At 46.7% G+C, this 23,385-nt stretch overlaps 1 protein-coding gene across 1 annotated transcript in view; it reads right to left on the bottom strand.

The window, feature by feature from the left end:
* Positions 1 to 23,385, bottom strand: part of EPHB1 (EPH receptor B1) — a 417,501-nt gene that overhangs the window by 106,290 nt on the left and 287,826 nt on the right. The window contains exon 5 of the mRNA XM_008512898.2: positions 8,481 to 8,816. Within this exon, the coding sequence (XP_008511120.1) occupies positions 8,481 to 8,816 (336 nt within the window). The remainder of the gene's footprint in view (positions 1 to 8,480; positions 8,817 to 23,385) is intronic.

Raw genomic sequence — 23,385 nt, 5'->3', positions numbered from 1 at the left:
CTCAAAAAAAAAAAAAAAAAAAAGTAAAAGAAAGAAACACGCACACACATAATTTAGAATCCTAGGGCTCAGTTCTATAGCTGATGTTGTCCTGCCACTTGGCTCTCAGAAGGAAACCGATCCCAAGGCCTTGGGGTTTGGCAGAGAGTCTCCCTTGCACTGGAAAATATTTGTGGTCCAGTAATGCCTTTATTTACCCAGAACATCTAATGTGCCTTTTTTCCCCATCTTTCACATCCTCTCAGAGAAGATGTTAATTTTCTGAAATTAAACACTTAGCTTGATTACTGTTTTGTTAATTGCTGCATTCAGAAACCCCTGGTGCTCCTGCCTGTTTAACATGGATGGTGCTGTGAAAATGATAGGCACGGAACTGGCATGCAGGTGGACAGACAACAGCACTGGAATGCCCTCCCAACTACCCCCAACTGGGCTTCCTCAACAGCTGGGGCCCTGCCTGTGGGGGGGTGAGTGAGGCAGCCCAGGTCTTAGCAGAGTGCCTCCCACAAGGCCACGTTTTGGGAGGACAGTGCACCCAGGAAGTCCCAGGTCTCACCAACATCTGGGAGAATTAATTCCAATCGCAGAGCCTGCCCAAAGATGCCTGAGGAAGGAAAGACCACAGAGAGAGCTCAAGCTGCACCATTTCCTGATGCCTGAGATCAGATTAAGAAAGGTTGAGGCATTCATTCATACATTTATCTGATCATTTACTAATTCATTCAGTGACCATTTATTGAATGCTATTATTTCAGGCACCTGCCTAGACACTGGGGAACAATAGCCAATAAGATGGATACAGGGCATGCTCGCCTGGAGATTACAGTGGGCTCATGGGGCTGACATGTGCCGGAGGAGCATGGAGCAGATATATCACCAGGACCCTTCCTCTCTCCACTCCCTTTGCTGGGGCCGCAAGGCAAACAGCAACCATCTCATGATCCAACTAGATGTTCCCTCTGCAAAGAGGGCTGTAACAATCTCATTTGGACGTTGAGCAGGGTAGGGACTTACTGCAGCCTCACTGTGAGCAGTCCCACTTTCACTTCACAAGCCACCTCCTTAGAGTGCCTGGCCCATGGTGGAGTAAAATGAGCAACCAGGTCCCCAGGTCCCCTGGGACCCTCTCGTAGTCCTTGCAGCCATGCATTCTCAGCTGTTCTCCAGATGTTAGCAGCATCACTCGGCACTGCTCAGGATCTGGAATGGAGAGAATTCCCACACCCAACCACCGCGTGGCCCAGCGGGTAATATCTGTCCACAAGAAGCTCAAATTGGTCAGTTGATGAACAATAAAATACCCCACCCAACACTGTCACTGTATACAACAATCGCTACCGATGGAAGTGCATCCGGCAAGTGCATGTGGTTACATCCTAACTTTTGGGTACCAAGAGCCCAGCTGAGGGCCCCTGGAGGTGCCTCACAGGTAGTCACCTGCTCATCTGTGACTTCCTGGGCCTCCATCCCGAGTCTCAGTGAGTACTGTGACTAGAATGTGAGCTCCTTGAGTCACGATTTGTCTGTCTGTTTGCTCCTGTACTCCTGGTGCCTGGAGCTGTGTATGACCACAGAAGGCCTTGATGAATATGCTGAGTAGGTGGATGGGAGCTTCTGGACACAGGAACCAGTGAGTCAGCATGTGGAAAGCAGTCACAAAGGCTGCGTTGAATGAATGAATACATTTCCAAAGTTAAAGTGCTTAAACAAACAAACGCCTTTGAGTATGGTTGACTCTCGCTGCGTTCCTATGAGTGGAGCTGGGCTCGTAGCATCATCCTAAGGCCATTTCCTTAAGTTTCCTTCTAGGAGCCAAGAGGAGGAAGATACCTGTTTACCTGGCTGGACTGGAGGGATCACCTGGCCACCTGTAGACTACCAGGACATATTCTGATCACCACACACCAGATAACATTTATATACTAAAGCTCATAAGTGGGGACTCAAGGACCCTGGCAAATATTTATCAAGGCTCTCTGTGCCTAGCACTGTGTGGTCCCTCCCTGACAAAGCTGGAGTTGGTGAGAAAGTCTGCTTCTCTGTACAGCTCAGCATGTAGTGGAGAGCCCCAAGGCTGCCTGGGGTGGAAGCTCTGACTTTGGTCACGGACAGTGCTACATGCTGAGCTGCTTAGCTCAACAGATGGCACACTACTGTTTGCAAATGGCCAGGACCTTTCTGAGGATACTTGAAAGTTCCTTCTCAATGCCAGGGCTTAGGAAACAATAAAAACAACCATTTTAGAATTAACAGTGAGAAGAAAGCAATGAAACGAACTATGAAATTGAATTAAGAACAGCAAAAATTTCATTTACTTAAGGTTTTTAAACTTTTCTTTATTAATTTCCATGAAAGTTTTCTTTAAAGTCATTCCAGTCTTTTTAAAGTTCTGACTCAATCTTTTCTCTTCTCTGAAGCAAATTTTGCCTGCTAATTTCCAATGAGATCAGCCCTTAAAAATGAACTAGCTTCAGCATATGGATCTTAACACTCTAAATTTTTATAGGCAGCAGTGTAATATTGTTTTAATATTTAATTTTGAGATTTACATAATATCTTTCCTCCACAGAGCTCAATATATTGCAATATCATAAATTCCTTTTCATATTCAAAGATTATTCTTTATGCATGCAAATACTATATTTAACCAAGGAATAATGCAAATTAGGTGATGTGTTCAGAGGAATTGGGGGGCTAGGTAATTCTTTTGTAAAAAAAGTAGTGGCTCTGAATGACTTTAATTGTCTAAGAACTTGAAGAATGGACAAACTATAGGGGCCTGTGACTATTAACAGAAGTCGTGTAGTATTTTATAAACAAAATGAAATAATAGATTGTGTCTGTGTTGTGGGCATGGTGAATATGTCAGTATTCCACATGCATTCGGCATAGCAGGCTATACACGAACTGTCTGTAATATAAATGTCAGATATAAATGCAGCTGATGACATCATGAAAGTAAGAGGAAAACTGTTGCTTCTCCAGACTTGCAATGAGGAGATACAGACAGGCTCCTCTGAGCAGCAGGATCAGCCTGTGCCAGGTACACAGGTTCAGGCTCTGCTCCTGCCCTCATCATTAACTCATTGGGACACAGGTTGTGCTGTTCCTCCTTCTTGCCTACTCCTCCTTGACGAATGGACAAACCAATATCTGTCATCTGTCTGATATAAATGACATCAGCCCCAAACAAAGAGACTGAGGGACCTCGGAAGGAAACAGCCTAGAAAGAAAAAGTCCAGCAAATTGCTCTCCGGCTTAGGACATATTCTCAGAAATGATGCTCATCTCCCTGTCCACAGCATGGCTTACAAAGTGGTTTTCTATCCCCTGTCTCATTTGCTTGTCACAACAGCACTAGGAAGCAGGTGTCATTACTCCCACTTTACAGTTGAGAAAGGCAGGATCACGGCCGTCAATGAACTTATATGAGTCGCATGAGGAGCAGAGAGAGGGACCAATCCCAGGACTCCTCTGCTATACTTCTGCCACCATGAGCCCAAAAAGGGAGGAAAGTGACTGCCCCATGGTGGAATGAGACTGCAGTAAGAGCACACTCACCTTTCCAGCTTGCATCAATCAGATTAGCCCTCTGAATCACAGGTTACAAACCACAGCCAACAGGCCAAACTAGAATTGGATTTGTTTGGCTCTCAAGTGCTTCAAATTTTTTTAATTAGCTGCCAACATTTTAAATCTGGATTTTCACCTTATAAGATCTGGCAGCACTGGGTATGGCACCACTTGTTGGAGCTGAGTAGGGGCTGCCCTGTATCTTCAGTTCTCTGCAGTCCCCACCACTCCCTATTGCCTGACACCTAACACTGATTTGCTCATCTCCATTACCTGCCTGGCCTCATGGGTCTTTGAGTTAGTTCTCTCTGGCTTAGATGGTCCCAAATTCACTGACTTTATTTCATCTTACTACAAGTTGATTTTATAGATGTGCTGGTATGATTTGTCTTATTTATTTTCTCCAAGATTTCCTCTGAGGTCCCCTTCCCCAACTCTGACACTCTGAGTCTAGTTGGCAGAAAAGAGAAGTAAAGTTTGTCATTCACTTTAATTCTCTCTGACAGCCAGATGATCCAGCAATCAGTCTGAATCTGGGACCAGGCACCAGAGAGTGACTGCAGGAGTTAGTGGTGATAACAATCTCTCTGCAAATCGCTTGGCCACTGGAAGAGAGAGAGTTCCACCTGATCTGGCCTATTTTAAACTCAAGGCAACTGTATTCAGTGCAAGGCTGCATCCCTGAAGACCTCACGTAAATCTGAGCTTGCATAATTCATGACCAACCCTGACCAACTATGATGGACATTTTTTTGACAGCTAAAGTGCCCCAGCTATGTGGCAATAGCTTACAGAGAGCTTACAACTTACACAGCTCACCATAATGCAATTTTCGATCACTCTGAGAATAAAATGGCCACAAACCTGAGTTTGAAACTCAGAAACATCATTTGCTGGCTGTGAGATGCTGAGCAAATTCCAAAAGCACTTCTGACCCTGGTTTCTTCACCTGATCCACCTCAACTCTGTAAAGAACTTGGTATGGGCTAGGCACATTGCAGGGACTCAAAAATAGTAGTTCTCTGCCACTGCCTATAGGCTGGGTGAGGATCCTATCCTGATACTCTCCAAGTGGTACAAGATCCTTGTGGAGTCTGTCTATGTACATGACTAGGGTCATCACGGAAGAAGATGGAGACTCTCTGGATCTCAGGACTCAACAGACCCTTCCGTGTTCCCCCTGTCATGCTTGCCTCTGGGGGAAGAACTGTATCTACTATGTGCCCAATGGACCGAAAGGTGATTACAAAATCTCTTATGGTCTCTTCTTAGATTACAACTTTAGGGTCAAGAAATGCCTGTTGGTAACTTTCTCTCATGGGCTGATGCCAACCATAACCATCTTTGTCCGGTACCTAAATCAGCTAAGAGGAGTTGCCTACCTCCACTGGGCAAGCTCATGAGAGCAGCACGATGCAACATCAGCCTGGCACATCTGGGCAGCCCCGAGAAAGAAGAGCAAGACAAAAGTGTGTGCTGAACAGTAAGAGTTCCACACCCAGCCAGAGATGCAGACCACAGCTCCCAAATAAAGGAGAAACAGCCAGAGCAGCAAGCAGCTGCCCGGGATAGAGTCTGAAGTTCATGAGCATCAGCCTTCAGACCAAGCCCACAGCAAATTGGCAGCCAACGCGTCCAAGCTCGTCTCTCAGGTGACCCTTACCTCCATTGTCAGGATCCAACTCACCTTGGGAATAACTTGTACCCCTCAGCAAACACACACTCATCTCCCATCTGCAACCAGAGGCAGGGGAAAGCCTTTTATGGTTCACTGTCACAGAGAAAATTTTGGAAGGGTAACAGAGGCTGCACAGTGAGGTCTCCCCTCTCAGCAGGATGGCATCAGCTGGTTCTGAATAACCCCTCCATGCTTGGAGACTATGAAATCGGGAGCCCAGAGAGACTGTCCATCTTTTAGAGCAGGAAACAGGAAGCAGAAACAGAGAGGCCATGTCCTCCTCACCCTCTTCTAACACCCTTCTGACTCCTTTAAGCCTCTGCTTCCTTATCTGAAAAATGGGAACAACAACGCCCAAGTCATAGGGTAATCATGAGGATCAAATGAGTCCACATATTCCAAAATTCTTTGTTAACTCAGGTGAAACACAAACATGAGGTGTTAGCTATAATAATTATTACTTGTCTACTTCTCACTCGGGACCCATTCAGTGGTGCCCAGCTCTTTCAGTTTGCGCAGTTCCAGACCCAGAATAGGCACTCGATAAACACTTACCAGTTGACTGAATGATTGATTCCAGGACTGCTCTTGGTCAAATTCTTTATCTGCCATCTACCTACTCATGACCCAAACAGTAAGACACTGGTGGCCACACCACACCATGAGGTCGGGGTAGGGAGACTGACTTGGATCTCCCCCAGAGTGGAAGAGCTCAGGGATGTCCTGGAAAGGGGTTGGACATGTCATGATTTATTGGTGAAACGTGGGCCCAATCCACCATATGCCCTAATGGATCTGAGTCATTAGAGTTTTTATGATATTGCTATTTAGTCTCCCCTTCATCTCTTATAAAATGTGTCTTCCATTCACGTTTCTAAACTGTTCTTTCAGAGGTACAGGCTGAAGTGTTTATTTTGAAGGTTCTCATCTTCTTAAAAAAATTATCTGTTGGTTGACAATAATTCGCATTCTCATGTGGATTCGCCAGAGCAGCGTGATAACAGCATGTTCCTCAGAGCCCGACAGCCCACGGTTCAGGAACCACTGGTCAACTGACACGTACTTTATAATAACCATGTGCCACCAAGAGGCAACTGTACCCTTCTCTCATTGATTGTAAACTTTTTGGCACCTCAACTCCAGAATTCCCAAAGAGAAATCACAGATTGGAAGGTGCAATGGGGCTAGGACCACGAAATCAGGGAAGATTAAGGATACAGGGCCTATCAGAGGCACAAAGGGCAAGAAAAATGTGCTCCTGAAGGAACAAATGAGTGAGGATAAAAATAAGTATTTTGAATGTTGGTAATGCAGGGCCTTTGCAGGAGCCCTGGTCCCTCAGCTCCTCTGCAGCCAGGGAAGGTGCAGATGGCAAGACAAGCAGATGGGCAGGTTCGGGAATAGCAGGGTAAGGGAAGGGAGGGGCAGAAATCAAAGCAAACCGATATAAGTGGCAGGTTTGTTCGCACATGCTTAGAGAGACAGAAAAGACAGCCAAGCCCAGCAGAACATGACAGGCTGGCAGGATTATTATTTCCAGAAGCTGGGACACTAAAATATTTCAGCCAGTTTTCTGCCTTAAACTCTCCAAGGGAAATACTGCTAACAAAGGCTGCCCATGTCACATGCTCAACATGATGCAAAAATTACCATTCCCTTTTCTTCGGGTAAGACGGACTGTCACAACCTTTGTCTCCATGGCGCCGGCGCTGTGGTCACCAGCTGGAGGTTTCCACACTTCCACTCTTATTTTCTCACTACACACGTATGCATGTAAACACGTGACCATACACACACATACAAACATGCACACACGAACACATGCTCACAGCAACAACGCAGCCATCTGGACTTCCATGCTCTCCTACGACACCTTTTTCTCTTCTCAGTTCTGACAGCTTAAACCCAAGAATCATCTGCCATCAAAGATGCCTGGTATTAAAAGAGGCAGAATGAGCTGAGGATGGGGAGGTGAGGAGTAGAAAAACATCAATGGAGTAACAGAGAAGAGGTCAAGAAGGAAAGCCACACGGAGGGAGAGAAAGCAAAGAAAGATGCTTGGCTCCTGCTCTTCCACTAACAAGCTGTCCTTTTTGAATCTGTTGATTGAGAAAAATCCATAATTCCAAATAAGATCATGGTCCATTGCCTATAGACATGATATTCACTTCCCCTCTGCAGCCTTGCACCATCACCCCAGGGGAGAGAGTGCTCATTTCTCTCTAACTCTCTTGGTATTTATGGCAGGTGTACAGCACATGATGCTTAGAATACACTACCTTGCAGCTTCACACTTTGTGTCTGTTTCCTGCAAATTCTTCACTTAATGAACTTCACGGGAGGAACAATGGTGTCCCAGCATCACCGTATCCCTTGCAGTGTCTAATCTGCAGCTTGGCACACAGTAGATGCTAAATAACTATCTTTTAATAATGAGTGAATAAATAAATAAATGAGTGAGTGAGCGCATGAATGGACTGGTTAAATGGATATAAAAAGAAAAGAACTCTTGCAAGAGGTGTGAATAGTAATAAAGAGAAAAGGTCAGAAGACAGAGATACAGAAATAAAGAGAAGAAAATGTGTCCTGAGCTGTGCATGCCACAGGATGTACTGGCTTTCAGGAGTGATCTATTGCCAACTATCTGTGGTCTCCATAACAGTGCAGCATTCATGTGAGCAAACTATAAAGAAGAATGCGCTCTTGAATTACATGGGTTTAATTGAAAAATAATCTATGAAGGCAATACTGACTTTATCACATGATGTCTGGGAAGTTTCTTTCATTGGGTTTTCTAGTAAAGCAGCACTGATGTTTCCAAGATCACGCAGTGCTCCATCCATCCACCCACCCACCCACCCATCCATCCCTCTGTCTATCCATCTACCCACCTATCTGTCTCTGTCTGTCCATCCATATTTTCAATGGAATTTGTTGAGTCCCAGCTGGATGCAGAGCACTGGGTCCTACTCTGGCTTGGATATACATCTTTGCTTTTGTGCTGGGCACAAGAAAATCTTTCAGAATCCAGCTCACACTCAGAGGTGATACACTACACCTGTTTCCTCTATAGCCACAAATGACCATCATCTGACACCTTCACTCCTGGGAGGAGCCCTGAGGGCAGACTGGCAGAACGGGTGTGGCTGTAGCTTTGTTCCTGCACAGAGATGGACAAAGAGCCAGCCACAAAGATGGACAGAAGGAGCACAAATGCCTCCAGACTTACCAGCTTGGTTTGTGGTGATGTTGACAGAGACGTGCTGTGGTGGGAAGGGACTCTTGCTGGAGACTCCATTGACTGCCTGGATGTCAAAGGTGTAGGGGGTGTGGGCCCACAGGCTGCTGATGGAGACACGGCACTCCGTCAGGCCCAGCTGCCTGGGCACAAACTCCACGTTGTCATCACAGCGGGAGCAGCTTCGACGGTCTGCCCGGCACTTTTTACAGATGATGTTGTAGGTCACATCATCCCGCCCACCTGTCTCCCTTGGAGGGTGCCACTCCAGAATGATGGATGTCTCATTGACGATGGAGATGACGTTGCGGGGACCCGACGGGACACCTGTAGGGAGACACAAAAGGGCCCAGTGAGGCTGGGCAGCAGCTTCCTTACCAGCATCTTTCTGTCTGCCTTTGCTGCATTCCCACCCTCATCATGTGTACACATCCCTTCCCCTCCTTCAACCCCAAATCTCCATGCTCTGATCTATTCTGAGACAAAATGGTGGACAGAGACAGCAACCCCAAACTCCCCTTACAGTCATCCCCACTGTGGCTTTCCTTCTTTTGATAATGTGTGCCAAGGGAGAGGAGGATGCAAGGACCTAGGTTCACATCTTTTTGTTCTCAGGACCAAGCTGCATCCTCTAGCCAGCTTTAGTGTCAATGATATATATGTATATTGGACACTCTGGATTCCTTGTCCTAACTGATGTAGAACTCAATGGTTGAGGGATATGAGCAGCCTGTCAAAAGCCCCAACATATCCTGGCATCCTGCACAAAATCTCCCACAATTTGGGATCAATGTGGTCTGTGCATGGTGGTATGGGTATTTCTCTGTAGGACAGGCTGCCAGAACACTTGGTTATGGAAAGATAAATATTCACATTGCACAAGCTTTTGTGCATGAAGACAAGAAGTAAAGTTGGATGGCAGGTTCATGCAGCCACCATTTTTGACCCCATGACATGAGAAGAGCACAGGGGACAAAAAGTGTTTGTTCCAGACACTCTGTTGGCTATTTTACATGCACTTAATCCCCCTCAAGAATCCTACAGGGAAGATACAATAATTAACTCAATTTTATAGGAAGGGAAATTAAAGTTGAGAATGAGGACGGGCTATAGATCATGTGGCCTATAAGAACTGAAGCCAGTGTGGGCACCCATACCTGCCTGATTGCAAAGCTCACGTTCTTAACTATAGCCCTGTGCTGCCTGCTAGTGACATCAGCTATCTTTTCCTACTAAAGGAAACGCTGTATCCAACTCTAGCCTTGCACTGATATCATACTCCAAATGTTGGTGGTCAGATCCACACATGGATCACAGGAGACTTGAACAGACTCTCTCTCCTACAAAGCAGCTAGGCTTACTGGGACTCAAGAAGGGTGGCCTCTTCCCTCTGGACAGCTCTGTCTATGGCTGATGTTCACACTCTGGCAAAGGTTGAAATGCCTCGTTAAAAACTCTAGAAAGCCTAGCATTTCGTAGGAGGGCAAAATGTTGCTGAATTAATGGCCACAGTGCTGCGCGTTTTAAGAATAAGTTGGAGAATCTCCCACCCAAGAACAGAACAGATCACAGCCTCAGGTTCCCAAGCTGAGCTTTGCATATCCCCAATGTCTAAATGATGGGAATGAATCCTGCCTGAAAGCCCCCCTTCCTAGCGGTAGGTCTGCTGGAGCAGCTGCTCCAGATAGTAATGCATTCAGAATTCACGCACGTGACTGTCGCCAGCCGAAGGAAGACATGTGTAAACTGGTTCATGCTGGAGACAGGAATCAAATGCCAACACACAAAATGCAGGAATAACAACAAGGTCGGGGGGCACTAGGGAAGGATTCTGTGTTGAATCAGTCAACAGCAAGCAGCTAGCGCAGAAGGCAAATATTAAATCGGATTCTATTATAACATGAAAGAAAATCAGTACTGTACTATATAAAGCCTATTAGGGCTGAGTTAAAGCACAACGTCCATACACGCTTGTGACAGGGCAGGATTCATGACGCGTTTTTACTGAAGTCCTGCAAATAGCATTCAAGAATTCCCCACCCATCTGCCCAGGGATAAACATTCATCTCTTTTGAATCAGCACACAGCTAGTACTGGGAGGGGAGTCGGTATCACCCTAGGTGGGCTCTTACTGGGCTGGGCTGGTCTCAGCTCACACTACACTATTCATTACCATCTGTATGGGCCAGTGCCTGTCTTGGACATGTTTGTTTGCACAGACTGATAAGACTCAGACCATAAGCTCCCAGTGGTCAATGCCATTGCTGTCTCATCTTCACAGCAGACAGCCTACCCACAGCTGGACCACTGTTTCTCATACTCGTAATAAAGACATTCACTGAGTGCTTGCTCTGTGTTAGGTGTGGGGCAAGTCCTTTAACAATGTTATCTTATTGCGTCCTTGGGACACTCTGAGGCTATCACCCAGAGAGAGGCCTTGGGTGGAGGGGCAAAGACAAGTACTGGCAGGGAAACTGACCGCCCATCCTGCCCACCCTTCAGAGACCTACCCCCTTCAGTTATCTTCCTTCTCCCTTGAGCTTTGACTTCACCCTCTCCCCTGACTCCAACTTCTCCACTGAACTTGCACAGGTTGTTGGCATTTTTAAACCCAAACACTGTTACCCGGCATTTCTCTACATCGCACATCATCTCTTTTTCACTCTCCAGCCAATCTTCTCCAAGGTGGAGTCACACTTGCTGGCTCTTCTCTCTCCCTGCTTGGCCACCTGCAGGCTGGTTAGTTCCCCACCCCCTGGCCACACCTGCTTTCCCTTTGGACTGCTACTTGACAAATCCAGGGACTGCAACTCAGTCCCTACCTTCCTTGATATCCCGTGTTGTCTCCAGCTAGACCCTGGGAGCCACATCTTCTGTGCCCCCCAACACACAGTCTGTCAGCTCCATCTCCTTTTCCTCAGCTCTTTCCCTGCCCCTATATCTCTACTACCTCATAATGAGGGGCCTTGTCAATTCTCCTGCCCTATTTCAAAAGCCTCCTAATTAATTCTCCAACTTCACTTTGCATCTCTCCCCTCCATTCTCTCCTGCCAGAGTGTGAGTTCCAAAATGTATATGGGATCATAGCCTTCCTCTGCTCAAACCCCAGTGATCCAAAATTCTACCTCCTTTCCACATCCTTCAAGTCCCCATGTAGTCTTAACGTTCTTGACCTCATCTCTGGCCACTTGTCTCTTGCCCCTCATCTTGTGGCCAATAGGAAGATTCCTGGGATTTGCTGTGCACATTAAGCTCTCTTCATGCCCCGGAGCCTCTGCACAGGGTTCTCTCCTCTGTCTGGAATTCTTTTCCTCCTATCTACTTGAGGAACTCCTGCTCACCCTTCGAGATCCAGCACCCATTCCACCAGGAGGCTTTCCTGATGTCTGCAGTCATGCACTGCCCCTCTGGGCTTCCATAAGCCCATTTCTAGATGCCTAGCCCAGATTCCACTGTTGCATTGTGATGGTCTCTTCCTCCGTGTTGTCCTCACCATGCTGTGGCCTCCTTGTGGGCAGGGGCTGGTGGCTGGTTTGTCTCTGTGATTCCCATGCCCAGCACTTTGCCCAACAGAGGCCCCTTCCACTAGAGGTTTTTGACCTCTGCTCAGTGTGCAAGGCTTAAGGTCACATGTGTGCATCCTTCTGCAGCATGAGACAGGATGCCCTGCAGCATGAGACAGGATGATGGAGGATGCAGCAGCACCCGTGAGGACCCACTGTTTGTGACTGAGTGGTAGAGGCTTTGGTGAGATAAAGGGGCCAAGTGAGGAGCTGGTTTGGAGAGGCCTGCCCTGTCCCTGACTCGACAGTGTGGTGGCAGCTGGGGAGACCAACTCTGGTCGGTGCTGCTCGTGTCTGTTCATTTACTCCCCACTTAGGAAGAAAAACAGTGGGTTTCTAGGAAGTCTTTTTCATATTTATTTAGAAACAGCCTTCATTTGAAGCAACGACTTCTTCTCATCCATGGCTGCATTCCAGAGCAAATGCATCTGTGGGGTATGAACGGGGGCCTGTGGGAGCCATAGTTGTTGAGTCCAGGACTGCAGAAACCTGAATCCTTTCCATTCAAGGAGCAGGAATAGACTCTAATGGTCTTCCCCTGGAGAGTGGACTCAGAGGGCTAGAGGAGCCTGAACACGCCCTGCTCTGGGTCCTTCCCCACCAGCCCCCTCACCAGCAGGGATGTGTCGTTATCTCAGAGCCAGCCCATTGCCTGGGCTCACAGTGCACATTTGTGGAGGTGACCAGAATCTGGGTCACAAACATTGTTTGTGACCCCATTCATTATTCATTCATTCACTCATTCACCCCTTTAACAAATACTCCCTGTACTGTTCTAGGCACTAGGAAGAGAGGAAAAAGCAAGACAGACAACTTCTGCTCCCACGGAGCTTACACTCTGGTGAGAGAAAATGGACAGGAAAGAAGAAAATATAGAGATAAAAGAGATTATTTCAGATAAAAATAAGTTCAATGAAATAAAACAGCCACGAGGCTCAGACTACCTCCCATCAATGCTTAGCTCCCCTCCCTTTACCCATGAGGTCTGCTCCCGGCTGGGCAAGCCAGGGCCCGGTGTCTGGGCGGCTAGAATGATGATGGTCCCAGGTCTGTGCTCCATCATCCTGATGATCAGGGCACATTCCTGCAAGCAGGCTGCTCGGCCTCTCCTGTGCCTAAATGAAGACCCTGACCAGAGCAGATCTGGCCTCTGAATAAATCTCCCTAGAGGAAGGTGTTAGGGCCACTTCCTACCCGCCCAGGCTGCACCCCCTGGGTTTGGGGCCCTACCTCTGCAGGAAGCATTTGTCCAGAGCCAGGGCCCCCAGGAACATCTTCAGGAGGAAGGCCAGTTGAGACAACCAAACAAGAACGTTCAAGAGGGACTAGAGAGGGAGGCCAGAGGAAGAAGAAAATCTGCCTTCTCTGTCCACAAAAGCCCTCAGGAAGTGTGGTGGCAGGGCTCAGAGCCAGGGCCTCCTTGTCTAAGCTTCCTGACTTTGTGTCCGTGTCCTCATTTTTTCTTAATTACATACGGACAGGCTTTTTGAAGCTACTCTGATCTGTTGCCACGGTTACTACTGATGGAAGCTTCCAGTTAATAGGGCTAAGGAAACTCAGTCTTTTTAAAGGATGGGAAAACTGCTGAGCTGTGATTCTCTGTCTGAGTGGAAGGAACGTGGTGGGTCCTGGGTTATGCGGATGAGTCTCCATTGTCTTCCAGGATACTTGAGAATTTGGCTTAGCCTGTGCGGAGCAGGGTTGGCATTGGAACCTCAAAGAGCAACCAGAAAAGATTCTTCTAGAGCCATAGGGCTAGCCCAAGAGTTGCCCTATTGAGACAGAATCTCCACTTTTTAATGTGATTTGAGCCAGACGATTTTTTTTTAAAGAATGGAGAGGCAGGATGGGTGGGAGAGAGTGAGTGTATTTGTAAGCATTAGGCTGGAAATAAGAGCACTCCTGAGTATCAAAGGAGAGATCTTCTGAAGACAGGTAAGCCCCAAGAGCCAATTCCTTTATCAGGAATCTTAATAAGGCCAACTTCCTGGTCTCAGAATTAGGATGTGAATTTCAGCCTTGTCCAAGGTGCCAAGCAGGCAGTGTCCAGTTAACCATGCATTGTTGCAGCTGGGTCAATGTCCTCAGACCCCTCCCCCTGGGGAGCTGGTAAGGGTGACGACCATGGCGAAGCGATGCTCTCCTGGGAGACCTCCCTTGCAGGCTGGAATTGCTGCTCTACATCAGCCCAGAGACGGGGTCCTCCCCATGGGTCAATGACCCCTTGGAGTATCTGATAGAAGCAACAGAGCTTTTCCGAAGAAAAATAAACATGTTCTTGAACACACTCATGGTTTTTCAGAGACTCTGAGGAGTCTTTGAAACCAACTAATGACCGCCCTAAATGTTCACAGGAACCTAGCTAAAAAATATTCCCTTGTTGGCAAACCTTGAGAAGGTGAACTTCTAAGCCTTAATTTTCTCATCTGAAAAGTGGTAGTTTTGAGGATTTAATGAGATAATATGCCCAAGGAGTTTAGCTGTGTGGCTGGTACACAGAGGAACTCAGTCAATGTCAGCTGCTATTGTTATTAGTATTATCTTTATTGGATGATTTGGAACCTTAACCCACTCATCTGATTAAGACTGATATCATTCAGCCACTCATTCTTTGAGCAGAGACTCCCCTACCCAGAACTGTGCTGAGCACTGTGAAAGCCATGAGGATATGGAGGTTACAGCCCATGGGGTTGGGGAAACCAGAGGCTTATTAGTGAGGTAAGAGCTCATACTCACAGAGTACTTGGAATTGTGAACATAACCAGTTACGGATCCAAGTAAGTGATATGGACACAAAGAGTTACAGATGTTTGGGAAAAGGTAAGATCAATACAGAACAAAATATTCAGACATGGTATCTGGGAGTCCTGTCCACAGCTTGGAGCTATATTTGGGGAGAAGCACCTTGGAGGCTGTCTGTCCCTGTTTATATTGTCTGGGCCACCTAATGCCTGCAAGCACACCCAGAAAGGGACAGAACCCTAGTCTTGGGAATGAGGTTGTGTCCCCAAAATGGGTCCAGCTCTTTTATATCCTGGGTTCATAACCTCTGTGTGAACCTGTACATATGCTCCCTGGCCTCCCAAGAGGTGGTCTGGTTTTGACATGGTATCTGGTCTTGCTTGTTCTCCCCTCACCTCTGGGCAAGGAAACTCCTCCTTTACTCCTACAATAAACTGTGTCCTCTACTCAATCTCCCTTTAGAAGAAAGAGGGGAGATAGGGTCTGGGAATGAGCCAAGAAGGATATTTTATACTCAAGATTCCTGAATATTGTGAGTTGAGAGAATTCAAAGAGGTAATGTTGCCATGGCTGAGAAGAGTCAAGATGTGGACTGAGTAAAGAGGGGTTAGAGAAGGAGACCAGAAAACGACATCATGGTAGGGATGGTAAAAAAGAGTAGTGTGAGGGGCCAGGAAGACATGGGTGAGGGTAGTCCAGGATTGGTCATCAAAAATGATAATTCTATCAGGACATCTCTTTACCCATTGCTCACCATGACACAGATACTTAAAGGAACCATGTCTGTGTGATTGGAAAGCTTCCTGGAGAAGGGGAAAAGGTCTTTGAGATTTATGGAGAGATATATAGGAGTCAAGGAGCAGAGAAAGAGAGGAAATGGGGACTTTGGAGGTCTTCTGTGGAGGCAAAATATGCAGGAAACCAAATCAGAGTGGTTGTTATGCCTTTGCCCTCAGTATAGCATCCAGGGCTGAAAGCAGGGTGGGTTGGAGGATAGCATTAGCCAACAGAGGGAAAGTTTGCAACTGTCAGAAAGGTAGTAGAGTTGTCAAATAAACATGAAATCAGCTTCATGTTCAGTTGTGATTCTTTGATAACTGGTTATTTGAAAACAAGGTCAAAACAGATATCCTCTCTTTATTCCTCCTAGCTGCCATGTGTAGTTATGACACTCCCAGACTAAGTTCAGCTCTCTCTCCCTCCCTCTCTCCTTCCCTCCTGAGACACCAATTCCTCTTCCATCATTCCCTCACTTGTTGTAGAATTCCTGGGAGAGATTGGACAGGAATGACCATTGTCCTTGAGGGAAGGGTTGTGACGTGGCTGGTTCAGGACCTTGGAGAGGGGCACAAGCCTGCGTGCTCCCCATGCCCTTCAGGGAGACTCCCTCCATGGCAGTGGGAGAGCTTCTAGAGATTTGATGTCAGGCACCAATAGCCACACAGTAACAGAGGTCAGTGGCAGCAGGGATTGTCAGGTATTATCATTGGGGGATGGGGGCATGGCTGTTTGAGGCTATATCAGGAAACCAGGAGTAAGTTATCAGGGACCTGGTGGAAAGCAGTGGCATCCAAGTGGACAGACTGCTGGGGCATCCTCCTCTCAATAGTGTAAGCCTAGCAGGGCTTGGGACTTTTGGAAAAAATAGGCCAAGGATCGTCTACAATTTGTGAGTGATGAGCACCAGGCATTCGGAAAACTGTTTTGCTCAATGTGAAGGTGATGGTGTCTGAGGTGTTCCTTCCAAAGAGGGAGCTGTGCTGGGGGCCTGAGGCATCAGGGACAGGACGGCCAAGTGGGCTTGTCCCACTGAAAGCTCAGGCACGCTGGTTCCTCTCCTCAAAATGTAGGCTGTCTCCCCGGAGCAAGGAGGAGAGGATGTTGAAACCTGGGGAAATCATGTTGCTTTACTTTTCCTAATGGCCCTGAGATCCCAACATTCCAATTTTATGCCACCTTTGAAGTCAGTTTAATATGAACCCCAGGGACATAGGCTTTCTGGGGACAGACACCTGTGCCATCTGCACGGACGTCAGAGAGACAAGGCTTTGATTTAGTGGAACTCATTCGTTTCATGCCACTGAGTGAGTGATTAATGTCAGTTGTTTGCCTGCAGTGGATTTCTAGAAGGAGCAGCTGAAAAACAGAGAGACGTCTTTGGTTCCCATTCCAGTGGAGTTCTATATGGTATTTTGAACTTTGTTTTAATGCTAAGCCCTATATGCAAAATACTATCTTAGGCATTTTGGTCCATTACTTAATGAAATCTCATCTTTCTAACATCCTATGAGGTAGGAACTATTATCCCCATTTTACATATGAGGAAACTATAGCTCAGAGATATTAAGTAACTTGCCCAAGTGATGTGGCTGGTGAGTGGTGGAATCAAGACTTGAAAGCAGGCCTGGCCAGTTTCAAAGTTCAACCTCAACAATTGTTCCACCCAGGAGGAGGCACTGAGGGTGTAAGGTGCAGGTGTGGTGCAAATACAGTTGGGTGCTGGGGCCTGGGGGGTACGTCTTTAATGGAGGCAGAAAGCTCTTATTCCTGAACCATTCCAGTAGCTTCCTTGCAGAAACAGAGCAACTGTGGTTCCAGGACCGTGCTGAGCAAGTCTGCACGTGTTACTCATTAGGGTCTTGGAAACACTGGGCCTGTACTCAGGCAATTCTCCCAATCATAACAGTTAGTAATAAGGAGAAATGGTTAGTCAAAACAAGGAGGGACCCTGCCGAGAGGGATTTCGGGAGCATTAAAGAACCTAGTGTTACATATTCCACCAAACACCAATGTTTATAGAAAGTACTTTTTGTTTCTCCTGCTTTGAGGGAGCTAATTGTCTGGGAGAAAGGGGGTGGATTTCACTTTCTGGAAAAAGAGACAGCCCCTCTATGTGGCCTGAGCATCTAGGTTTCCACAGGGCTGCAGAAGCCCTTGGAGGACGGCTGAGGCCCCTGCACCCAGACGGGCAGCGTATCTCAGTAGGAATGTGCTTACAGCCAGTCCCACATCACTGCCTGTGTGGAGGAAGCACAGAAGCTTGAGTTTTCTATTTGTAGGCCAAGGTGAGGCCAAAGAGAGGGAAGCTTTGACATGATTCTCCCCTGTAGAGCCCCTGGACACTTCAAGTCAAAGAGGGCAATAGGTCATATCACCTTAAAGACATGGCCTTCAAGACCTCTTTCCTAGTCTCAGAGGCCTTTGGGAGTGGTGAAAGATGCACTGGACTCACAAACAGAAACCCGGGGCAGAGTGCCAGCTTTGCCATAGTATGACCTTAGGCAGATCACCTATAGTCTCTGAGCCTCATCACTCATTATTCTTGACTGGTCAATCCACACATGTTTACTGAAACTCTACTCTGCGTTATGCCCTATATGTGAGGTTATAGTATGAAAAGTTCACTGACGTCTACCCTGAAGAGCTCAAGGTCTGCAGGGGAGGTGGGTACCCACATGATAGCCACACCAATCACTGACTGACAAGGCTGGTGGAGATGCACCCCTGGGGCTGGAGAGGGCCAGGCACTGTGCAATGGGGACTTGGAGGGGACACTGCCCTCTTCACATTCATGAGGGGATCAGATGGCAGAATTTGCACTGAAGTGTTCAGTGTACCTTAGTGCACTCTACATAAAGGACTGTCTAGTATAGTTACCCAGGAATCCCTGCCCATCTCTTCACCTTCTAGAAGAGAAAGAGTGACAGGGTGCACACCTGTACAATGAATAAAAGACACCATCCAGAACATTTGACCTGAAGGCCCTGTGAGGCAGGAAGAATATCTTCCTGCCTAGGGCTCCTGAGGCCCCAAGCAGACCTCTTCTGTGGGATCTCCCACACCTGTATACAGAGCTCCTACCTTACACTGGGGCAGGTTGTACATTCCCAGGCCCTGCTCATGGCATCTCTGACCCAGGTAATCTCTCAGAGAAAGAATCGCCATAGGTCTTCCTGTTGAGGGATTCGTACTCTAGGCCACTCACTCCCTGCCAGGGCAGGTGAAAGGTGCTTGCTTTCACCGCAGGCAACAGTCTAAGCCAGTCATGGTCTTCTTGAAGTCAAAGAACTTTGGGACACACTTCAGTCTTGAGCACAACAATGGGATACACCCTCTTTGGGCAGGGTCTCCCATAGAGCAACTTATTCTGGCATCTCATTTCCAAGTGATGCAAACTCAGACCCTGAACCATCCCAAATCACCCATTTGATCTAGTATGTCCTAACACAGCCTAGAGGTGGGTAATTCTCTTCATGCAGGTGTGACTGGAGATTGAACCTAGGACAGGAATCAAGAACAAGCAAACTGATGCTATGCATCCTGAGAGCTGGTTGGCAGCCACTGGACCAAGGCCCATCAGGGATGAGGCTCACACAAATGCTGGAAGCCTTGCAGGTGAAGCATCTCAGATCCTCAAACCACTCTCAGGAGAGCAGAGCCTGGCCAGTCCCACATAGCACACAGCCTACTGTGAACTTTCAGATACCACACGCTGACAAGTGAAGGGCATAGACCTTTCAAGGTATCTTTTAAAAGAAGATAACCATCTGGACCAGATTGGATAAGCCCCTTGTTCATGCAGGAAGAGAAGTTGCTGACAGGTGGGAGGCCTCAAGACTACTGCATAATCAGCAGTCCTATCTCCCCACTAACCCCTGAGAGAGGGTGCTACCCATGAAGGAGTCCTGCATCTCCACAGTTCTTCAGAAATGACCAAGAGCTCTCTCCCTGGATGACAGAAATTTTTCCACTTGTCATAATTCTCCATCCTTTTTTCAGAGGCTGTATATCAGAATGGCATCTAGATAACAGCTGGAATATGGGTTAAATATTCATGGATTATTCATTCCATTTTCCTTGGGAATACACAGAAGAAATCTTCCAGAAGCTGTCTCATGCAGCTCTTAAGGAGACATGTGCTGCCTCTCTCCAGGTATACAGAAGAGGCCCAGGTTCTAAAGACAACATTTCAAGGTCAAGAGAACAAAAAGAGAAATCAAAAAAGGTAAGTATACTTCCCAGAAAGTTATAGTTCATCCAAAATCAAGCCCTGATTCTGACACTTCACAGACACACTCATTCTTGGAAGAGGAAGAAATACTGGAGGTCATGGTGTGTCCCTAGTGGCAACAGACCTCTATAGTCCCTACCAGGTTGGCCAGCTTCCGTTTGATTCCTCCAGGGATGGGAAGCCCTCAACTCCCACCATTGGATGTCATCTGTTAACAATAATCATAACCTCTTTGAAAATATAATGAAAAAGTACCTATTCACAAGAACCACAAAACCCATAAAACACCTAGGATTAAATCTCACAGGGTCTGTGTAATACCCATATGAAGACAACTATAAAACTTTACTGAAAGGCAAAAAAGAAGGCCTGAATGCCATGCTCCTGGATGGAGAGATCATAAAGATGACAGCCTTCTCCAAAGGAATCCATAGAGTCGATGCAACCCCAACCATGATTTAACAGTATTGTTTAATGAGTTGTGCCAAGCTAATTTCAAAGTTCATCTTGAAGAAAAATTGTTTAAGAATGGGCAAGACATTTTGACAGTGAACAATATGTAGAGACATAGTTTACTAGTTATTGGAACATACTAGAGCGCTAACATCTTTAGAACAGCTTACAACTGGTGCCAGAACAGACAAAACAGTCAATGGGAAAGAATAAAGAGAAGTACGTAGAGCCATTTAGGCTATAGTCAAAGGGTCATCTCACCGACACGTAGACAATTCAGGTGGAGCCGATGGGACAAGTAAGATACAACAGATAAGTCAGAATACCAATATCACATCCTATACAAAAATAAATTCTAGATTGAGGAAGGAGCTAAACATAAACATTATCTAAAGAGTTAAAAGAAAATATAAGTGAGTGTTTCCATCCCTTAGAGTGAGAAGGAAATACACAAATCCAGGCAAAAAGCCAGAACACAAATTCCCAAAACCAGAAAGAAAAATACGGTCAGGTTTGAGTTCAAAAATTAAAACCTGGATATGACAAAAAACAAATGTATCCATAAACAGAGTTAAAAATAAGTGAAGAGCTGGGGGGCAGGATGTCACACATAATTAATGGGAATCTAGAAATCAATTTTTTAAAATAGAATAAGGGCAAGGGTTATCAACAGACAACTCCCAGAATACAAAATAAATTGGTCAATAAAGATGAAAAATACACACTCACTTATAGTCAAGGAAATACTAATCAAGAAGACAAGGAGGTCAATCAAACTGAAAAAAACTAAAAGTCTTGAGAACATCCAGTTGGGCCAGCGTGTGGGGAAGCAAGCTGTAGATCCAGGTAGGGGTGTCAATTGGTTAAGTCCTTTGGGAAAGCATTTTGATAATATTGATTGACTTTCTAAGTGTATGTGCCCGGCAACCCAGCAATTCTGTTTCTAGGTGAATTTCCTCCACAAATACAATTGCATGGGCCCCAAGGTGTGTCTGAACATTTTCATGGCAGTATTGCTTGTATTAGTGAAACACTAGAGTTAGCCCAAATGCCCACTCATGGGGACGGTATAACATGGGCAAGAGTGCTGGTGCCCTGCTCATTGCACAGAGATCACTTGACAAGTCTTAGCAGATGAAACGCATCCTTCACCATCACACATTACGTTACTTTGGTGCCAGGCCACCTCAGAGGCAATAGTCCTCCTTCCTGAGGGAAGCAGCCTAGCACTGAGAATAAAGAGCCCCGAACCCTGGCAGGTCTGAGTGGAAATCTGGGCCCGGCCACTCACGGATGTGGGAGCTTGGGGCAGATCACTTAGCCCTTCTGGGCCTCAGCTCTCTCATCTATAAATTGGGAACAACAGTAGTACCTAGATTATATTCTGTGAATTTAATTGAGAAAAATCCATGTCAGGGGCTTAGCACAGCCTAACTTATGGTAAGACCTTAATCAGTGCCAGCTATTACATTAGGCTTATTGCTATGCACTTACGTTCCTGATCCAATGGCTTGGAGCCAGTGTGGTGGAGCACCATGACACACAGCACAGGAGGTGTGCTCAGAAGAGGCCTCTGCCCCTGGGTCTTGGTGGTTCACAGCCTTCCTGTGCTGTGCAGGGGGTGCAGGCACAGGCACGGCTACCCTCATCATAACTGCACACAAGCCCTTTCACTGGGCATGGGCCAAAGTCTGACCTTCACTCACAGGGACTCCCATTGGGGAGTCCATCCTTTAAGCCCACAGCCAGCCCCATATCATAACAGTTCTCAGGTGTCTGACTCTGACCAGGTACTTCCCAGGCAATCATGTGGAAAGTTTCTCAGAGGATCAGAAACACAGTTTCAAAATAAATGCTGGTGTCCTGGTCCTATGCCACACATAATTCAGAGAGCAGGGACATGCCCAAACTGACTATGAGACCCATTTCTCTCTGCTTCACCCCACTTCCCACACATTTCAGAAGCCCTCTTGGCAGCATCCCCAGCACCCCTTTGTACACTTCCAGTTACGGGGAGATCACTAACTGGTCAGGTGACTTTTGCTCTCTTGGACAGTGTTCAGAATATATCCTTACACTAAGTTGAAAGTGGCTTCCTTCTAAATCTCTGATGACAGTCAAAGACACCTGGGGCCCCTGGCCTTTGTCACACCCAAGTGAAGCCATCAATGAGATTTGTGGGTCTCTAGCTCTAGCTTCCTTGCTGCATCTACAAGTGTTACCAAACCAGGGAATCTGGAAGATGACAGTCCTGGTTTGGGAGAGGGTTGGCTGGTACCAAATTTCCAATATGGCAACTGGAGGGTCAGGGAATGAAAGAGGGGGTGGAGCCAGGGATCCCACCCAGTGCAATGGAGTTGAGGATGGATTCTGAACCTGGCTCCTGGACAGGGTCAATTATCAGTAACAGGGGGATGCCACGAGTCGATATGGGTTCCAGGACTGATTGGCAGTGATGACCTTGAAAGGAGACTGCAAAGCAGACAATGGCCAGAGGTCTAGCAGTGAGATACATCCCAGACCCCATGATGGGACTTGGGCTTGGCCTCTGGAATCAGAATTGGATCAGGATCTGATGCTGAGTTATATGGATGGAAGAGGGGAGACTAGGAGAACCAGGACCCTAGTCTAATCCGGGGACCAACTGTGAGATGCTAGGGACAAGAGGGTCTGCACAGATGATACACGGATTTGTGATCACACTGTGATGGTGTGGGGACAGGGGACGATGGTGTCAGAATTCAGCCAATCTAGGATGGCTCTCCAGGAGCACTTGCTCTAAAATGCCCATTTCCCCGACACTTTTCTTTTGTTCTTATTTTAAACTGTGCAATTTAGATATGACTCAAGACTCACCTCTTAAACTTTATTCATAACAACCGAAACAAAGACAACTTATTGAGGATTTACTATGTCCTACACTGAGTTGGGTCTTTTACATGTGTCATCACAATTGGCACACTAATAAACAATATCCTCATTTTATGGAAAGAAACAAAGGTTCAGAGAGGTTGGGTAACTTACCCAAGGCCACACTGCAATGGGAGGATGGAGCCAAGAGTCAACCCTGGTGTACCTGTTCCCAACAGCAGGGCTCTTACCACTTGACTGTGTTGGGCACCTGCTG

This window comes from Equus przewalskii, chromosome 15, assembly GCF_037783145.1.
Source record: "Equus przewalskii isolate Varuska chromosome 15, EquPr2, whole genome shotgun sequence".
NCBI classification, from domain to species: domain Eukaryota; kingdom Metazoa; phylum Chordata; class Mammalia; order Perissodactyla; family Equidae; genus Equus; species Equus przewalskii.
This window is presented reverse-complemented; position numbering and strand designations above follow the sequence as displayed.